General features: G+C 39.1%; 1 protein-coding gene across 1 annotated transcript in view; it reads right to left on the bottom strand.

The window, feature by feature from the left end:
* Positions 1-3,288: 3,288 nt before the first annotated feature.
* The window catches only part of LOC122652957 (probable serine/threonine-protein kinase DDB_G0291350), a 28,089-nt gene continuing 10,741 nt past the window's right edge, over positions 3,289-20,636 (bottom strand). The window contains exons 3-6 of the mRNA XM_043846842.1: positions 15,839-15,982; positions 11,299-11,484; positions 6,090-6,214; positions 3,289-3,743 (exon numbers count right to left, since the gene is read on the bottom strand). Coding sequence (XP_043702777.1) covers positions 3,521-3,743; positions 6,090-6,214; positions 11,299-11,484; positions 15,839-15,982 — 678 coding nt within the window. The 3' untranslated portion in view covers positions 3,289-3,520. The remainder of the gene's footprint in view (positions 3,744-6,089; positions 6,215-11,298; positions 11,485-15,838; positions 15,983-20,636) is intronic.

Raw genomic sequence — 20,636 nt, 5'->3', positions numbered from 1 at the left:
TTGGATTTGGATTTGCGTGTCTCACTTTTTATCTCTTTCTCTATCTACACACTGCTGCTTGGGACTTTAGGAGTGGAAGAAGAAGAGGGAGGGGTACCTGTAAGCAAGCAAAGAGAGAATCCAAGGATTGACACGTGGCATTTTTAGTGGGCAAGAAAGGCTGGTTCATTATCTTGTGGTTGGCCATGCTTTTGAGAAGTGGGACCAGGGTTGAGTGGGAGGCTCACGAGGGGCCCACTCCCCTGCTACTTTGGCTTTTGGAATCGTTGCAAGGGAAGAGGATTGAGGTTGAGGAAGCTTTACATGTGTACTGTGACTTTGTGAGTGAATGTGTAAGTGCAAGACTGCAAGTAGATTTCATATGAACTTCCAGCTCCAAGGTTTCTTTCATTGACCCACTACACGAGTATTATCACTTTAGGTTGTTGAGTTTCCTTGCCACTTGCCCGGATGGTTGTTGTTTCTAGTACTCCCTTTTTCTAGTCTTCATTTATGGTTATCCAATGGCACAATATTGTTAGTTTTGATAGATGGATCAACACGTTATTATAAGAAAAGAAAAAAATTCATAAAATAGATATTTGCATTTCATGGCACATCTGGATAGAATATGAGATTTTTCGTGATTCTATATTTACATTTTTGTCATTCTTTTTTTTTTAGTGATTCTATAAATTATTTTTAAGATCGCTGTTTTCTATGCTACGACGTGGGTTACGCCTATATACATGGGGGTGGGCACACTGACCACTCTATACCTGAATTGTAGACCCATGTGTCCAGGCGCAGCCTGCACTGCTGCAGCAGAGAGAACATTCTCCCTTATTTTTAACATTATTATACTAAAAATAATCCTGTAAGATCGGATTAATTAGAGCAGCCGGCCTACCAATGATTAAGTTCTTTGATAGTTGAAAAAAGGAAGTGACGTAAGAAATAAATCTTTTTTGTGGTGGAAAAGCTCCTATATGGTGATGGAGTGAAAGTGCCAGGTAGGACAAGAAAAGGTTGAAAGAAATAAAAAGTAGTGTTTTTAGGCTGCTGGAAGGGTCACCAAATTAATGTCCTACCATTGGCAGCTTCCGACCTTGCCAGTTGATGAGCTGAGAAGGACGCTAGTGGAGTGTACTCACAGTCACTCATGGCTCCTTAATAACCAACTCGTGCATTTGAATTATCAAAACTATTGATCCTATTAATTTTCCTTGCCCCTCTTCTCCAGTGCTCCATGACTCCATGCATCCATGTTCAGTACTTTACATAAAACATACTGATATTGCAATCTTCCACCACCCTCTTGTTGATGAATACATTGATGCTGTCTTTCGTAAGGTTTCAAGTTTTAGGTGAATTAATAGCGAATTTAGTATTAGAGCAGAGAGGCTTTCTTCTCATCCACATGTAAAAGACAATAGCATGCATGTGTGAGGGGTGTATGTATGACGTTACCCTTCCTTAAGAGTTCGAGTTTGTAGGTGAAACAATAACAAACACCTCCACACAATCACAGACATATCACACTCCCCATGGAATCTTGTGAGGCTAGTCTTGTGAAGCCATGATAGATCTCCCCCACTCAATCTTTGATGGTCTTGCCACTGCCCAAATCCTTGCATGGGACCCACACTACAATGTGCCCTTAGACCTGCATTTCTCGTGCTCCTTGGTCAGTTTGGCTCTGATACCAAATGTTAAAGGACGTCACCCTAAAAAGAAGTATCTATTGTGGTGAGGATGTTCCCTTCCATATTTACAATCACCTCAATGGTGTGAGAGATCTTTATCTTCCTTTCCATTCATGTCAACAGCGCCTAGGTTCCAATTTTGACTCTTTCCTTCTTCCTTCACAGGTAGACTATTTGCAGAACCAACTTAGTGTAAACAGGACAAGGAGCTTGCATAAATCAATCACTCACATCCAAAGTTTCAAAAAACGGGATTGCAAGTTGAATTGATCAGTGTTGATTCCGATCTAAATCGGTAAAATTAACCGGGAACAGAGCAAAATCGGTGGGAATCGGGTGGTTCGGAATCGACAGACCCGATTTATGATTAAAATCGCGCTCACATCTCTTTAGATGGTGAGCTATGGGACATGAGGAGTACAAAAAGGTCAAGTGGGAACCTTTGTGTTGTTTTCTTAAAATAAGTAAATTTTTTGACTCCAACCAAAGTTTGAGGACCTAGAATTCCAAAAGGCCATTAAGAAAATGCCACGTGGAGATTAGGATCAACCTCCACCACAAGCTAGTGATGTGCAAAGGACAAAGGTGTGCTTCACCCTGATCCAGATTGTATGGCACTAATGGGCCCACTATTTACTTTTTTTGTCGTGTTGAACATCTGTCCCTATGGCTTGCTTTTTGTCCTTATCTTTATTAACCTTTGTTGAAGAAGATAATCAATTTGGAAGAAATTTTAGGGGCAGCAGTGACTCACCAATCCACATCACCTGATCCATCTGTATGGGGCTTTCATGGCAACCCACTATTGGGCCACGGATTTGATGCTAAGCCCAAAGAAAGTTTCATTAGAAAAGCAATGAAGCACGAAAGGGACTTCCGATTTCATGAATGACTTATTCTTCACAGCATGGCACGGCCAAAAATCTGAGGCTTTGTCTGGATATTGTGTTGTTTGTTTTTTACAAGGCAGGCTTTTAGGGGCACCAACAAAACCAGACCGAACCGACCGATCGAAACCAAATCGATTTCAGCTATAGGATTTACGACACCGAATCCAAATCCCAATCGCACCGAAATCGATAAAATGCAAACCAACCTTAAAAAACCATAGACCAAAACGAATCACAATGGTATAGCCCAATAAGAAATCGATACCAGTCCGAAATTCATAAAAAAAACACTACTTTTCCATACTAATGGATATATTTACATAGTAAACCAATACTGAACCGATAGCAAACCGATAAAAGAAAACGAACCAAAACCAATGGACCCTTATTGGATTGATTTTGTATTCACTCATTCACATTGAAACCGGTGAAACTGAACCAAAATCGATTCAAACGTCAGATTGACACCCATACAGGCTTTGGAGTCCTTGAACTCCCTGAGTTCTTAGCATTTTTTTTTTTTTGAGGGGGGGGGGGGGATTAGACACAGGGCCATGCAAAATTACCGCTCAACCCCTAGTGAGATCTTGTGTTGATGTTGACATATCCGACGTGCAGAATTCATGGAAGCATTGATCTGACTTGAAAGCACAAAAACTTCTGAAAGAACCAAGATGCATAGGGAGAGAGATTGTATTAACACACTAAAAAAATTGAATCAATGCACATTCATTTGCAACTAAGCAAAGCCATATAATTATCTGTCTAACTACAGATGACAAACTAGTGTTTCCGGTATGGGGCCAAACGAAATTTTCACATGGAGCAGCAGCAGAAAGAGGCTCGCTAACTTACATAAGTAACTCAATCAATCAATTGATGGATGTTCTGCTTGCTTGACCTCTCATTCTAGACTATGAATTCATATGGGATCCATGATCTAGCTCATGAGTACTTGGAGATTAACTTGTCAACATGAATAACGATATCATCCATTCGAGGTCGGACTGTTGGCTGGGGCTGGAGCATCCATGTAACAAACTTATGGAGAGGTTCTGGATATGCGGATTTTGGACCAGTAGGCCATTTTACCTGCGCATTTACAATGGCCAACTGTAGGCTTCCTCCAGATTCACCAACTGCATATTCAAAAGGAGACACCCCGTACCTGTAAAAGGAGGAATGTAGAATAAGAAAAGAGAGCTTTGAAAGTCTGTCATTAAAGGTGGAATTCCATTCCTGTTTCTATACTAGTAGCATGACTTGCCATATGGAGAGGGTTGGGGTGGGGGAGTGGGGGATTGAAAAAAATAGCACTTTCATCATCCTTCTCCAAATCCCTTGGTATTTACTAGTACACATGGCAGTAGAGTGGTTCTAGAGCCAGGGTTGGCGGTTTGGAAAGGTCAAAGTTCAAGCAAGCAGCCGATGCATGGTCGGTTTTAGGCTAATAATATTTAGTCCTTAACAGATGCTTAGAATAGAAAACTGTTCCTGCACAAAAGAGATTGTCTCATAGGGTGCAACAACATCCTCAGTTCCGAATCTGACAACCAAATTCCAATAAAATGAGTTGTCTTGTTAGAAAGAGTGACATAAGGATCTCCATGTCTTTAGACTCTACTGGTCTATTGTCTATGATGTACCAAGGGTTGGGGGGGTGGGGGGGAGGAATTAAAAAAGGAGACCTAACATTGTGGTTAGAGTTATATTACACTGCACAAGGACAAAGAAGTGCATTTTGCTCTAAAGCTTCAGCTAATTGCACTTTTCTTGACTCGTTTTGTGCAGGTAATTTCATGAGTCTGATTCGGAGGAAACCCCATACTGATGAGGCAACAACTGAAGTACACTACAGACTCAACAGGTACAATGGTCAAGTACTAACCAAGATTTGGTCTTCACTCCTTTGATGAAGACACATGAAGCAAATGCAAAGGTCAGGATTCACCACTAGGTTCTCCAAATTCTAGATTTAGCTGAAAGTTTGCAACCATCTAGTTTCTAAACTGCTCATTAGTTCTCATTTCCTTTAATCGAGAAGTTAGATTGCAGTAATGAACATCAAACCATGCTCACAGCAGAATTTGGACCTAAAGGATTCTTGTAACAAGCAAGCTGCTTGGCAGAAGATAACCAAAAATGGATCTGGCTGCAAAGACATTGTATATGGGGGCCCATCCAATTTTGTAATCAGCTATTAAATGCTATTCTGGGAGTTGTGTTCAGGTCTTATAACTGTAGTATAGTTATTGTACTGCACTATGTTTGTTTGGAGCTCTTTTTTTTTTTTTTTTGGGGGGAGGTGTACAACATCCTAACTGTGCTTACAAATAACCATGAACATCTACAGTCACTAGGTGAGATATTTGTATGCATTTTATCATGTAATTTGTAGCTTATCTCTACATTATCATGTAATGCTAGGTTATATTTACGAGTTAGGTCTGCAAGAGTCAGGGTGGTGGTCTAGCCAAATGTATGTCCATATCTACACAGATATATATTTCCTCCTATGAAGATGAGGACTCCAATTAAGTGATCATAATATAATTGTTTGCAATGTTGAACCAATATGTGCTAATTTGGAATGTGTGCAGACTCTCCACCAGACGGGTAAATGAGGTTTGAAGAATCAATTCCAAAGACAAGTTCCAACACTAACCTGTTTTTCAGTAATGAATACAAAAATACATGTAATCTGAAAACTTCAGTGTGTTCTACCTTCTCAATCATGCTATTCTAACTCAAAAATCTTGTTTGTACATCAAGACAGCTCATCTACACAGGGATGCCCATTCAAAAAATTGGACTGGTAGGAAGCACAACCAGATTTCACATATTTATCTTCCTTTCTTATAATATTACACTGATAATTTTCGTCAAATAAATCATATAAGGAGACGGATATATGAAATTTTTTCCATAGTTACCTAATTCTCTAATGGGTTCTTCTTGTTGTAACCAAAGTGGAGAACTGCGAAGTTGTAACCTTCTTTTGATTGCCGGTCTTATTCCCACAAGTTCGTTAAGTTAGGGATAGAAAGGGGTTTTCAAAATAATTTGAAAGTGACTTATCGTTGTGTCATTCTCAAAAGCTGTCATTGTCTTATATATTTTCCGAATATACATGTTAAGCGACAAGATTTCACCCCCATTGAAAAAAGAAGTGAGTTATATACCAAAGGGTGTCATTCTCAAAAGCTGCCATTGTCTTGTAAATTTTCCGAATACACATGTTAAGCGACAAGATTTCACCCCCATTGAAAAAAGAAGTGAGTTGTACACTAAAAGGGCAAAAAGGTAAGGTTACAACTTCTTTTTCACCAACTTTGGTTACAACATGATTTTCCTTCCCCAATATAAGAGCAAACTACAATCTGATTCATCAACTTATTTGAACTGAAGGTGATAGTTTCCTGATTTGACCCCCTCAATACCAATACTTCCATCCTTGGGTAGGGGAGGGAAATAAAAAATTCAGCTAGCAAGATAAAAGGGTTAGAGCCCTTACATTATTGCATATAGTGTGCATCCTAGAGACCAGACATCTGTTCTCTCATCGATATCTGAATGGCTTGGGCAGTCCCACAACTCAGGAGCTCGATAGGGTGCAGAACAATGCTCGGCTGCCCATTCCTACACAGAGACACCCAAAGATGGTCTATAACACATGTTTGAGCATGTTGTGCATTGATATAAGATGCCAAGCATTTCTATCTATGCTACAAAGAAAATGCCATTGACGATTAACACTGAGACAACAGACTCCAAGACAAAAACAAATTCAAGATGTAATACACAACAGATATCAAACACTTATTGTCACATGACTTTATTGTGGAAATCAAGACTATGGAGTGGTGATTATGATATTAATAACATTTATAGAAAAAATTAAAAAGAAAAAAAACAACTTTTAGGCTTTTGCGATGCACAAAATCAGGGGTAGTAAGTCAACATTAATAGATGGAATCAACTTCACAATTACTATAGAAAGAGAGAGAGAGGGGCAGATGTAAGCATTTCATAAAGTACTTTATAATAAGAGCACCAGAAATTGGGGAGGGTAGGAAGCAATGAACGCATCAGTTTTTTTCCTTTTGATTTTAAATTTTATATATATATATATATATAATATATAAGAGTCGATTCAGATATTCCTTGTGACTTTTGTGAGTTGGAGAACCTTTAAAGAAATTCTGACTCCGGATAAACTATCATCGAATGAAGGAGCCTCTGAATGATCATGTGCCTCCATTAGGAGCTAAAGTGCCGGGTCTCGATATCAGATGTCTATCTGAGACAACAGAGGAGCTGAGTAGAACATTGCTGACCGATAAAAACGGACAACCAAAGGCCTCTAAAGAATCTCAAAATTCTGTGTCTCTAAATAGAGAGAAAGCACAAGATCATATTCAAAGGTTTCATCTTGAGACAACTAAAGTGTCATACAGAACATATTTCGATGACACCAAGACTGTTTAAGTGTTTGAATGGTTTCATACCACTCAGAGATCTCATTAAGTTCCTAAACGACAGAGCGTCGTCAAAGAAAAGCCCAATGCCATTAATACACAACCCCGTGTCGATCCATCAACAAAGATTTTTGTGAGCAATGAATGAGTCAATATCGTACCAGAACATTAGCATTCTATAAAAGCTAACAGAGGTTTTACCCTGTTGTTGAAAGCTCTGTTATAGAGGTCAAGCCCTTGACCTGAGTATGACAGAGGATTTGAAAGCAGAATATCTATTATTTTTGTTGACTTCTTGTCACTGGAAGGGTCTTTTAGTGGGTCAGGAATCTGCCATGTAACACCTTAGTTGGTGCTCAAATTTGTGGACACATAATCCATACCACCTTGGCAGAAAACAGTTTGACATGGCAAAATAGAACTTTGAAAAATGGTTGAAGATTCAACTTTTCACAAAGGTTGAAAAGAGGTTGACTGAAAATAATAAAATGGGAAAGTCCAAAATCCAATATATGTTGAGGCATGCATTACGCTACCAACTTTGATATGCAACGGAAAAAAATTCAGCAATGCCCCCTATCTATCCAGCTATTGAAATTATCACATCAGCCCTCCACGAAGCTCAAATAGGTGGCGCATTTAAAAAAAGGTTTTCCAGGGAATGCACCTGGAAAAATATCACCTGTATATCACCTGTATATTCAAACTTCTTATATGAACCCGGGTTGGATAAACCTTATTGGTTGCCTGGAATATTGGCCATTGGCCAGTGAAAATTGTGCAATCAAGACCTAGTTACTGAGCCAGGTCCGAATTTGGAAGATCATTACCTCTTGGCTTTCTATTTTGTTAAAAAAAAATTTACATTAGCTTAATTTGTAATTGTTCATGAGAAGTACTAAATCACTTCTCTATTAAGTCAGATGTACTAAGTCATGTTGTGTGAGATGTACCGGATTATATTATGAGGAGTATTGGATCAGTACCCTGTTAAGTAGGGGCATATTTGTCACTTAAGTATTTTATATGAATTAAGTACTACGAGACCAGATCGAAAGTGTGACTTCTTTCATGCTGGTCGATCATTTCTCTGCCTCTATCTTCTCTTTTTTCTCCCTTTCTTTGTCAGTTTTTGCCCTATTCAGTGCTCTGTTTTACTTCATGGTATCAGAACACTGATCTAGAGCAGTTTTCCTTGCCCTTTTCTTTCATAGTCCAGATTCTTCCAATCGATTCCTGGTTTCTCCCTACTTAATCAGGATTTGATTCCCTTTTTTTGTTCCTTAGTATGTGTACTGCACCCTAATGGTTGCTGGTTGTGTTAGTGAGCCATGTCCCTGTGATGTGCATTGTAACCTTCCCTTCCAAGTCAAATTACCAAGAGAAGAGAATGATCTATGTTTTGCCCAAGCTTGGTCGTATCTGAGATTAGAGATTCAACTGTTGATGATGCTGTGCTTGAATCTCTAAGAGTACTTGTTGCTGTGTGTAGACACTGAATTTTGTCACCCCTCGGTGATGATGACAACAGGACATGGACAAACATCGGTATCTCTCTCAAGAAGGATTCTTGTCCCTATATCTAAGCCAAATCACCCTGACATCCCTAAAATGACTTATAAAGACTCTTTTACCAAATACTGAAGGAGGTACTACTCACCTTCCCCAACCACGGCGGTCCCGCTAAAGACAGGGCCCATGGGCCCAACCCCACACCAAAAAAGCCCATTTTGGCCCAAAAAGTGGAAAAAGGGGGACCACACTGTCCACGGCACCGTGGACAGTGCCTCACAGGTCACGGCACCGGGGAGGCCCCCCACGGCAACAAGGTACAACACCACGCCGCCGGGGGGACTTTCGACGTCAGCCACGGCGCCGTGGTGTCCTCCACGGCGCCCTGGCTGACCTCTCCAGGGCCAGGCCTTGGGTCCCCTCCCCTATAAATAGGAGGGTCCCCCTCCCTTGTTTTTCACGGATTTCAAGGGCAGGGAGACCCTCCTAGTGTGAGATTCACCCCTTTTAGCCCTGATTTTCGAGAGAGAGAGAGAGAGAGTGTCCACTAAAGCCCGGTTCCTGAGTTTGAGTAGATCCTTCGATTACCTGTTCGAAAAGAGAGCGATTTCATTCCCTCCGAGTCGTTATCCCGTTTGTGCACTGATAACAAAAGCCTTCTTTTATAGCCGTTATTTTGTCTGTATACAGATAACGAGAATCCCTTATACAGCCGTTGCTCTGTCCGAAGTCTGAGTAACGAAACCCATCTCATATAGTCCTTACTCTGTCCGACGAGAGAGAGAGACAAGCCGATCGTCCGTCTCCACCTGAGCCGTGGGACATCACATATTTCGTACTTGGTGCATTTTCATTTATTTCTTGTATTTCTTGACAGGTATCTGTCTCTTTCCTTATTATTTTTGGCATAATGTAGACAATTAAAGTAACTCGCTTTAGTGTACATAGTAAATGATTTTTCTTTCTTTGTCATGATTAGTGCATCATAACTTAGCCTTGCATGTTAGTATAGGATATATTATTAAGGGAGAACATTCGAAAACAAACATCTAGTAGAAACACCGGTTTATCCGGGTGAGGTGGGTGCCTAACACCTTCTCACTCTCGTAACCTGACTACTTACCCTGAATCTCTGACCAGACCATATGGAATCACGTAGCCCTTTCCGCTAATCCCGGATGGGGTTACACCCATTGGGTCCTAGGCCCTAATCCTAAGTGGCGACTCCATTTCTTTATGAAGTATGATCCCAATCCCCATGATGATATGTCGGAACGATACGCCGTTATTCATCGAAGCCAATCCTTGTCGCCATAAGGCTGAGGAATCCTCGTCCCGAGGACCACGGTACTTACACTGTGATTGACTAACAGTGAAGTTGATTGTGACAGGTTTCAGTCGGCAGTGTGTGTTCTGGTTTCTGGACATTAATAGGTTGTGTATCTGAAAATGAACATTACAACAGGTAATTTAGGATCAGCCATCATGCACCCAGGTAATATAGGAATCAAGGAGAGCATTCAAATCAGCAACCAAAGAAGAGTAGTAACACAATCAGGCAGCAGCAATACTGTTCCGACAAGAACTCAACAGCTGGCAGCAACAATACTCCAAACCGATACCTTGGAAACCCAGAATTTGGGTGATTATGAAATAACAGAGATCAGCAAGTCAGATGGACCTGAATTGAAGTCTAGGGAATCCCAGGAGAGGGTACTGATGTCCCAAAAAATTGGACTGATCGGCTGGTCAGTCCAATTTAATCTTAGATACTGATGGACTGATTTTTCCCCAAAAAACAGAGTATCGCCCATGGAAAAAGAGAATACTAATAGCAGGAGATCAGGGGCTTAGATCAGCCCAGAATAGGGATCGAGTGTACCTCTCCACGGCAGTAATCAATCCTCAAAAGCAGGGTAGCATCCAATGGCTGGATGAAAAATAATTTAAGAACTTGATTACTTCAGAAAAAATTCCACAATAGAAGCCAATAGCAATAAAGTTCACATATCTTTACTGCGACAGCAGAAAACTCCATGATCAGCAAAGTATGGTAGTAGACAGCCCTAGTTTATCTTCGTATCATCATTAACTAGGGCTGTAAATATTATGTAGGCAGCATAGGCTGCTGCAAACAGAAACGATAGTAGTCCTTGAAAGGACCATCAAACCAGCAAGTGAAAGAAGATGATAACTGGTTGTTAGTTCTTTGATAACATGTAACAATACCAGGAAGTCAGGAACTAAAAACCAGTAACCATACAAGACAGGGAGAGACGAAGAAGAGGGAGAAACTGCCAAGGAGATCAGCAGAATCAATACCTTAGGCAGCCCTCCCTACTGCATATATATATTCATCAAGCAATTACAATTAGGCAAGGAAAAGAAGTCCTTGTGGTAGAAGATTCCACAAAAGATAGAACTTAACTAGAGAAGCCTAGCCTAACTAGGAAATAAAAATCTAGTCTAACTAGGAAATAAAATAAAGCAAGAGAGATAACTAACCACCATGATAGGGCCACTCCCTTTTGTGGTACACATAATAATGTACCCGCACAGTACATTATGACACAATCTTTAACAACATAATAAGAACTGTCTCAAGTAAAATACATCATGCTGAAATAAGGAATACAACACCAAACACTAAAAAAGTAAACACGCATGCAGATAGAACAAGCTTTTTTTCAGCTAGATGCATGAAGATGGGGGGCAAATAAGGATAAACAGTACCTGCAGCTGTAGTGCCTCTGAACGAGAGCTGATTTGTTTCCTTGCAGGTCGAGCACTTCCAAAATCCATCAATATGGCAAGAGGTGGTTGCCCTTTTCTGTGTGTGATAAGGACATTACCTGGTTTGACATCATTATGTGCATACGGAGGGTCAAAACTGTGCATGTGCTTCAATCCTGCACAAAGCTGCAGCACCAGACCATTCTTAGTTAAAAGTTAAAACATGCTTCTGGTTCATGCCAGCAATTAACAATATTAGCCATAATAAAAGCATTGGAACAATTGTACCATAAGAATGACATTAGCAGTAAAACCATACTAAATAATGTAGAAGAGAAATCAGAAACTCCGGAAGTTCTCCTATCATTGAGTTCTTTATATTTCATCCTAACCTCTAAAATTTAATTTCAGAAAAGCCCCTGCATAGATTTAATTTACTCTTTCATCTCTGATTCTGATTACTTTCTTAAAAGGGTCCTTTGTTGTCCTGAAATTACAGTTTTTCCCTTCTCTTAAATTTATTTCTGTTTATTCCAATTCTGTGTAAAAACTCCAGTTTACTCCTTTCTTTCATTCTTTTTTTCTGTTTGGTCCCTATTTCTGTCTCCTAGCCAAAGGGGGCCCTGAATAGTTATGAATATCCACGAAATTGCCACTGCACTTATATTTGAGTTATATTAACTCGGCGTGGGTCGTAGCAGCCCAAAAGCTGGGTTTTGGAACCCTGGGTTGCATTATCTAGTTAGAGAATGAGTACAACTGTCAGGCTTCAGAAAGACTCCAGGGATTTTCAGGAAGGAAAAGAATGTCACATGCAACCCATGGTGTTCAGAATCTTGCAGATGCTGTCCCTTCTATTGAAATATTTGAATTTGTTGCTCTTGAGGGCTGCTTCCTTTCCCAGTTAATCTGTATTGGCAGACAATAGGCCCTAGAGATTGGTAGATTTACAATCATATCAAGCAACATCATGTTTTATAGTCTCCCAAGAAACCTGCATTACACAAGAATGGTAAGCAAACATACTTTTTGATGCTTTTATCCAGGATTAGCAGAAAAAAGTGACGCAGATTGAATTTACTCAAAGAAGTGTGCTCTCGCAAGAAGGGAACCAGGCCCTTAGAATAGCCTGTGGCTCCCTTGTTTGAACCTCTTGGTTCAACTGAACTTGGTTCCTGGTTCAGGCCAGACCAATCAGTCTGGGTGTTTCTGGTCACTCAAACCAAAATCGTGGGATTGTTGATAGTTCTACTAGTTTCCAGTTTTGCCTTTATATGTTTCTATTATTTATTGCAGTTTACTTATTAGAGGGCGGGCCTCGGCACAACGGTAAGGTTGCTCCATTGCGACCTTTTGGTTGCGGGTTCTAGTCGGGAAACATCCTCTCCACGAAGTGAAAGGCTGCGTACATTATGGCCCTCCCCAAACCCCGCAATTCCAGTTTACTTATTGTAGAAGGAAATCTCCACTACTACATACATGGACAAGTTTCCTGATGCTATTGTAATTACTTTATTTCCTTCTTCATAACTAGATTATAACTATATTAAGGTATGTAAGGCCATAGTGCCAGTCCAAGGTTTTTTAGTGAAGAATTGAATTGGTTTTGGCCTGTGATTTCTGAGTGAGTCAAATCTGTTCTGAGGCAGAATTCCCAGGTGAAATGCTAGGTAGGCTGGTGTGATGCTGGTCGAGGCTTGAGCGGGAGGCTCTAGTCATATCTCCTTTATCCTTTTCTTCTCTATCAAGCTTCTACAAGTCTCAGTAAGATCAATGAATATGCTCTTAAGTCATCTCCATTTGAGTTGCTGTTCTGTAAGAAAACAGAAGTTGTTTACTGTTAAACATCAGAAACGTAATATGGGTTGATTCTGGATTAATTTCCTGCCACTACACAGACCTAGTGGTTCCTCTGCTTTGTGCCACATTGATACTACAAGAGTTGGCTATATCTCTAGATCTGACCATTGGATTTCAGAGAGATTCTGCAATGTATCGTGAAATTTTTCGGTTTCTGCAAAGGTCAAAACGAAACAAGGTTGCAATACCTGGGTCTTACCAAGTTTCAGTTGAGGGTTTCGATATCATTTTTGGTCAAACCCCTTGTATAGAATGCATGGTTCGATCAAAATTTTGACTATGTTTCGGAACTTCGGTATCATTTCGCTAGTTTTGACAGTTTTGACTCCAAAGAGGGAAACTTCTTAGAAAACCTCAGTTTTTGTGAATTTTTGCCAAATCACTCTCATATCTTTGTAATGAACCATGTTTAACATTTAATAATTATGAAATGGTTTCTAATTTATGTTTATTTATTCTTAATGCATATTTTAGTGTTTTAATTGAATTTTGTGCGTTCTAATACTAAATTTTGTGTATACAGTAGCACAACATACACTATAAATCTAGGATCCGAAGCCAAACTACGATTTTGGGTGTTTTTTTTTTACAATGCAAGGGTTCCAATATGTTTCGAGGGCCTAAAATAGGGTTTCCCAGAAGTTTTGGGACCTAATTCGATCATTTAGGCCTCAAAAACCAGCAGCTGGTAGGTTTCAGTCGAACTTTTGCAGTTTCACGAAATAATTCGGTTTCGAGTCAAGTTTCTTCGAACCTTGACATTCTGAGGCTTAACTCTATTGATCAGGCACAGCCATCCTTGATCTGTTCAGTAGATTGGTAGTTCCTGTTAGTTGCTAATTTCTGAAAACCCAAGTTTCTATGTCTGAACCACCTTTGTAGCAGCACCTATCCAACAATTGAACCACTGCCACCAGATTATGGGGGTTTGAACCTCTTTCTTATCCCTGCAATCGACCAGAGTTTGGGTCTGATCTGAGTTCTGGATTTGAAGTTATAAAATTTCTGGTACTCTGGTTGTTTCTATCACTTTGAGATTACCTGTTAGGACGATTCTGAAACCTGCTGTTAAGCTGAGCAGGATCCATTAACAAGTCCAGTGATCTGACAGAGCCTTGTGAAGTCAAGTTCACAGTAGTAGTCTTAGATAGACAATTTAGCATGTAGTGTGTATGATGCAGATTGATCAACAAATAGGATTGTTTGCTTAGAATAAGTCTAGGGTTGGGTTATGTACATGTTGGGCTTTTGATCCCATGGGTTTTCTATGTAATAGGCCACTTTTATGGGCCTAAAATATGGGTAATTAGGTTGCATACGGGATTCCTTCCTTAGTTTTATTTTTATGTAATTAGCGGTCATGTGATCACTTAAGTGATAATGTGACTTGGTTAAGCGGTCATGTGACTATTTAAGTTGGGCTAGATTAGGACTCTATAAGTCCAGCCATGTTTTGAGTCTAATTCCTTTGTTATTTCACTTTTCTAGTCAGTTTAGGTTACCTAAGTGGGTTAGGCACTTAGGCCTTTCCTTTTTAGTGTAGAAGTCTATTTTTTACTCTTTTATATAATGTTGTAAGGGGGGCAAGTATTGTACACGAATTTGACATTAATGAAAAGCTTTTGCTGCTCTTCTTCTCCATTGAAGATTTTTGTCTTGTGTTTGATCAAGGCTGGTGGGATTGGTGTTTGATCCAATCGACACATTGCGGTGTGAAGCCTAAGTGGATCGTTTGAAGGAATCGGTGTTTGATCCGGTCGATGCCTTGCGGTGGGAAGCCCGGGTGGTTCTTTTGAAGCTTTCCTTCAAATTCTAGTTCAAGTTCTGATTTTTATTCAAGATCTACAATCAAACAAACTGCTGCCAAGGAAATTCTGCAACTATAGTAAGTCTGAATCATCCCCATCCACAACAATTCTTCTTCTAATCCTCTCATAGACCAAACCTTAAATTCCCCTTTTTCGTTTTCAATTTTTCCAAGACCTAAATTCTGCCCAGACCAAACCAGCCATCCAAATCACACCATAACCTGATCGAATTCTCCTCTCCAAACACTCAGTCCAAGTCCCATCCCATACTGATCATCCTAAACCCTAGAAATCCATTTTCTTCTCTTTTTAAAAACCCAAAACCCTAACCCGAACCTTGCTGCCAATTCATTCCAGCACACTTTCCTCCATTAAACCTTAACATAACCTTCACTGGAAGACTCTCCTACATCAACTTACCCTAACTCAACCATCCAACCCTAGGTTCCATCAAACCCTAACCCTAATTTGACCAAAATACCTAATTTTGGCTTATCCGAACTACCTGTTCATATCAGATCCTGGTTTATTGGCTTCTAGTTGGTCTCCTACCAATCTAGAACTACATTAGGGTAGTACTTATATATGGGTATATTAAAAACAAGAAGATATTATCTCATGCAAAAAAGATGAGTTGAAGTTTTGAAAAATCCACCCACAAAAGGGAGCATGGCATTCTTTGACTAAAATATCAGTTATCAGAAGAAAAGCAGGGGTAAAATATTAGTTTGAGATAGGAGGCAATATACATCTAGAATTATTTACTGTCACGGTAAAAAATATTCTGCCAGAAAAAATTAATAGTTAAAATTTAGAAATCGTCTGGTACAAAAATAAATTGCTTGTGAATGAAAACAGCAATTCTAAGTCACCTGCCGGAATATCTGAAGAACATCCATTGTGGAAAAGGACTCTTTTTTTGCTTTCATAGTATTAGCATTGTCCAGTAAAGTTCCATCTAAATGAACTGGAAATAGCAAGTAAGCTTCATGATTCAAGGATCCTTCATGTGTTCCCTGTATAAACAAATGAGGGCATATTTTAGATCAATCAAAAGAAGCTTGATAAATGATGTAGGATAAGAAATATAGGGGCACCGATACTCATGTTAAAACAAGATTTGCAAAGTCCTGATTAATGACATTTGAAGTGCAGGTAACATGGTCAAAAAGAACTAGCCAAATCACTACCACAGATCAAATCTTGTTTTTGATGATGTCACACACTCATCTACACAATGAGTGATTAACAATGCAGGAAGCAAACAGTTCTTTCAAAAGTTCAATAGTAGCTTAGTACTCAAAGGTTTTCTTGTCCCAATTTATCTTGACCTTTTTTTCCCAGATGTAAGATGAAAGTGAACACACAAGTTCATCACTATGTTATACACATCCACCAATAGAGCTACAGAATATAACTCTTCCTTGGGAGGTTCCTTTTACTGAAGATGAACTAGAATTGTGTGCAATGATTATTTTATTGGAAATAAGATTTGGGTTGAGTTATGTATGTGTTGGGCCTTTGATCCCATGTGTTTTCATTGAAATGAGCCACTTTAATGGGCCTAAAATATGGGTAGAAGGTAGGGAAAGGTGATTAGGCTTAGTTTGTTAGTTCTTTTTAATTTTAAGTTGTTTAATAGGATTTGAATTCCCTCACCTTGCGTGAGAAGGTTTCCTTTTACTATTATGCTTCTTATTTATGTTGCTAAGCAATAGGATTTTACTTTCCTATGCAGATTAGGATTATGCTTTTGTTTTTATAAATAGTTTGTAAAGAGCCACGGCTCATAGATGATTTGATGATTAATAGAATTGAGCTTTGCTTCAATGGAGTGTTGCGCGATTCAGTAAAGGGTGAGAGAACCTTGGACTCTTGGAGGACAGTGAGTATTCAGATCCTAGTTCTTGGGGGGAAGCCATAGTGATCCATCTTCTTTCCATAGTGATCCATCTTCTTTCTATTCTCTATTTGCTCTGCAAATCAGCTGCTGTTTTGTTTTCTTAATCAATTGATCTTGGTGTTCTATGTTTGGTGATTTGTTTTGGATTAAATCATCATTCATTCATCTGTTATTTTATCTCATATTCTGTTCAAGTTAATCTATAGCTGAGATTCTGGGAAGGTGCTGTTATAACATGCGGCTGCTCTGTATTAGAGCAATTTTCTGTTCGATTTGAAACCTCATCTGTGTACAATCTGACCTTCAGATCAGGACCAGTTTTGGGGCATTCAAGGTCTCCCTAAAAGAAACCTTCGACTAGGCTTAACTGCTAATATGACCTTCAGATCTGGGTTTATTTAAAAATCGCTTGATTATGCCTCTTTTCTGAACCAGACCTGATTATTGTTTAATTACTTAAATCCAGCCCTTAATTTTTATCAGATTTTGGTGTTTGAATTTGCCAGATAAGAGTGAAACTCAACCACACTTTGAAGTTAATCGGAGTCTCTGATTGTGAATAATTTAATTTATCCTATTTTCTGAATTTATGTTTCAGATTTAACTATTCTTCAATTAGTTTTAATCTGACCGTTATTTGTGAGATCACTGCTATCTTCTGAAGATCATCTATCCTATTTATTTGTGAGTGATTGCTAGAGTTTGACCTTCATCTGAGAAGGTTGACTTTTTGACTTGGGTTTACTTGCGATCATGTCAGGGAGGTGTTAACCTAGGGTTCATCCTACCTACCCACCACCAAGCATGGCCATGTAAAATGGAGTCCTTTAGATGCTATAGTACGGAGTAGTGATTTGACTCAGATTGAAGAAGCTAAAAGAGCTAGGGGCAGACCTAAAATGACTTTGAGAGAAGTGGTGAGGAAAGACATGCATAGCTTAGGCCTTGTATCAAGTATGGCTTTGAATAGAGCCGATTGGAGGGTAACGATCCATGTAGCCGAACCCATTTAGTTGGGATTAGGCTGAATTGAATTGAGTTCAGAGTAAAGATCTTTCTTTGAGCAAGCATTCACATAGTTCGCCTTCATGATGGGTTCTTTATTTCCCTTTGACTGAAGGAGAATTGTCCTCAAGTGAAAAAGTTTTCAAGACCTACAGAGACCATCACCATTCCGCTTGACTTCAAATCTCTTGCCCTATCTTAGCAAGAGTGGCTAAGCTTGAAAATTTCTGGCTTCAAGGGCCAATATGGAAAGCAGGGATTTTCGAATGTAAGGCTTAGAACAGGATCAGATCAAAGTTGAAACCTTAAAGTTCATATTCAAAAAAAGAAACTTGTGGAGGTTTGGAACTGATTTATAGGGACAACGAAAAAACAAAGGAAAATGACGTGAAAGACAAAAAAAAGTATTCTATTCAATCTTGTAAGAGTGTGATAAGAGGAGCAGAAAATTGACCTTCATAGTTTCTCAGACAATAGAGATAAGTGGGACAATTGGAAGAATAACATTCAGTTCATTGGCTCAATGAACTATCAAAGATGACTACAAGTGAAGTTGTTTCATTCAGTAATGATAACAAGAGAGACTTGCTTCTTGAGAAACACGGATGCACGCTATTCACTCCATGGAAGAAGTGATAAGCAACATGAGTAAATGACAGTAACTTTTACTGTTTAATTATGAGATCCCGGGTTCGGAACACTAAGGTTGGGGTCGCTATGGGCCTACCCAATTTAAAACAAGCCAAATATAAGAGTCAATGGCAAATATGTAAATTTATTGAACAGTTGAAGGTACTTTTGGAAGGTAAAACAAACTCAGGACAAAACTGGGAACAAGAGTTTAAGTAAAAAGATATTTACTGAAATTAAAAATAAAGATGGGAATGAATAAAACAAACTTAGAACTAGGAGGGTTTAATGGTAAATAACATAAGATATGGTATTAAAGCAATAAGAAGAAGAGTTCTACTCTTCCCAACGATATAAGCATTAACCAGCGGTAAACCTAATCAAAGAATGAGCCATAACTCGCTCAAACAGTCTCAGTCTGGTCTGGGACATCAAAGGCAGAATCACCTTCTGACAAGGTGATGGGCTTCAAGAAGCCTACGATGTTAGGTTCAGATACTCATTTGAAAACCAAATCGCAGTGACATGATATATGACCAGATTCAAGTAAATTTTGATAACTAACGATTGTTAGTTCAAATACAGAGAATATTTTGGTCAAAGGCCTGATATAGCAGAGAACAATCCGTCAAAAGATGCTTGATCCAACGGTTGGATCTGGAGCTACAGAGGAATCCTACTGAGGGTAGGACTCTTGATTAGGGTTTCCAGATCAAGGGATCGATCTCAGGTTTAGAGGAACCAAAGCAGTATTGAATGGATGATCAATCAGCAACCAAAAATTAAGTAGTAACAGTTTACTATCAAACTATAACTGAAATAGAAACCTGATCTAAAATTTCCAGCAATTCAAGTAGCAATAGGACTTCATCAAAACAGTGACAAGGTCCAAATTTTAGAACAGAAATCAAATAAGTATTGAGGTCGATTAACACTGCTGAAATCAGATTCCAAATCTTAAGTTCTGTTGATGAGTAAATTAGAAATCCTACTGGCCGATGGATTATTAGTTAACGGCACAGTCCAGATATCTTGATACCAACAATAACAGAAACCGGATATATAGAGATGCAATGGATTTCAGAGTTCAGACGTCAACAATCAAAATCAATTAATAACATGACACGAGAATAGACTAGAAAACTGGCCTGATTGCAGTAATTTAGAAGTAAAAAAGAAGATATAAGAAGGTACGACTTGGAAATGGCACCCAAGCCCTGATCAGCATCCAACTGACCCACCTAGTATCCAACCAGGCAGCAACCACAGTCATTAATCTGAGTCTCACAGAGTATTGAGCAGCAAAGCCACACTTTATTCATTAAAAAATCTGTATGCCTTAATGGCTGGTTACAAAAGTATATATAAACTCTACAAATATGACGCATAACATGACTAGAAATAGCCTAAACCAACTAGTAATTAATCTGGCTACTTAATTGAATGATAAAAGAGTTAAAACAACTTCTAAACTTACCCAAGAACCTCCAGCTGTGTTTGGAGTCCTAAACCAACTAGGCTTTGACATACTGAAAGAAAATCAACTCATAACAGGACCGGGCATATAGATTCCTAATCCAGCCTGAACTAAGACACATAAAGTCATAAACAATTAAACATAATCAAAATAGGAAAATAAACTGAAAACATACTCTACGTAAATCATAGTTGTCAAGGGTCGCCCAGGCACCTTGGTCACCTTGTTGGTTTCTCCTTGCTTCCAAGCCCCCACCAACGCCTTGGGTCACCTATACGCCGTGACAACTATGACATAAATAGAACTCTGTAGCAGAATCGGGATCAGATTCCCAGTGACACTAGGATTCCTAGAGAAACAAGGAATTCTGAAATTCCTGAAGTCACATTCACAAGTTGTTCTTCTTCTCTTGGCACTGCTGCTAGTGCCCAAATACTGCATCACAAGGTCCCAGGAAGAAAACTATGTTTTAAACAAGGTTTAGGTACTGCGGGGGGAAGAAAAAAAACAAAGGTACCAAGTTGCAGAAAAAAAATACAGAGCATGTTATATAAAAAAGTCAATAAACTGATGAAGAAAATATAAGGACAGAAACTCAGAGAGAGTGATGCTAACAGTATAAATACCAAGTTTCAGGCCTAAATAGTGATTAACA

Source organism: Telopea speciosissima, chromosome 2, assembly GCF_018873765.1.
Source record: "Telopea speciosissima isolate NSW1024214 ecotype Mountain lineage chromosome 2, Tspe_v1, whole genome shotgun sequence".
Taxonomy (NCBI): domain Eukaryota; kingdom Viridiplantae; phylum Streptophyta; class Magnoliopsida; order Proteales; family Proteaceae; genus Telopea; species Telopea speciosissima.
The sequence above is the reverse complement of the archived record's forward strand: the minus strand, read 5'-3'. Positions and strand labels throughout refer to the sequence as shown.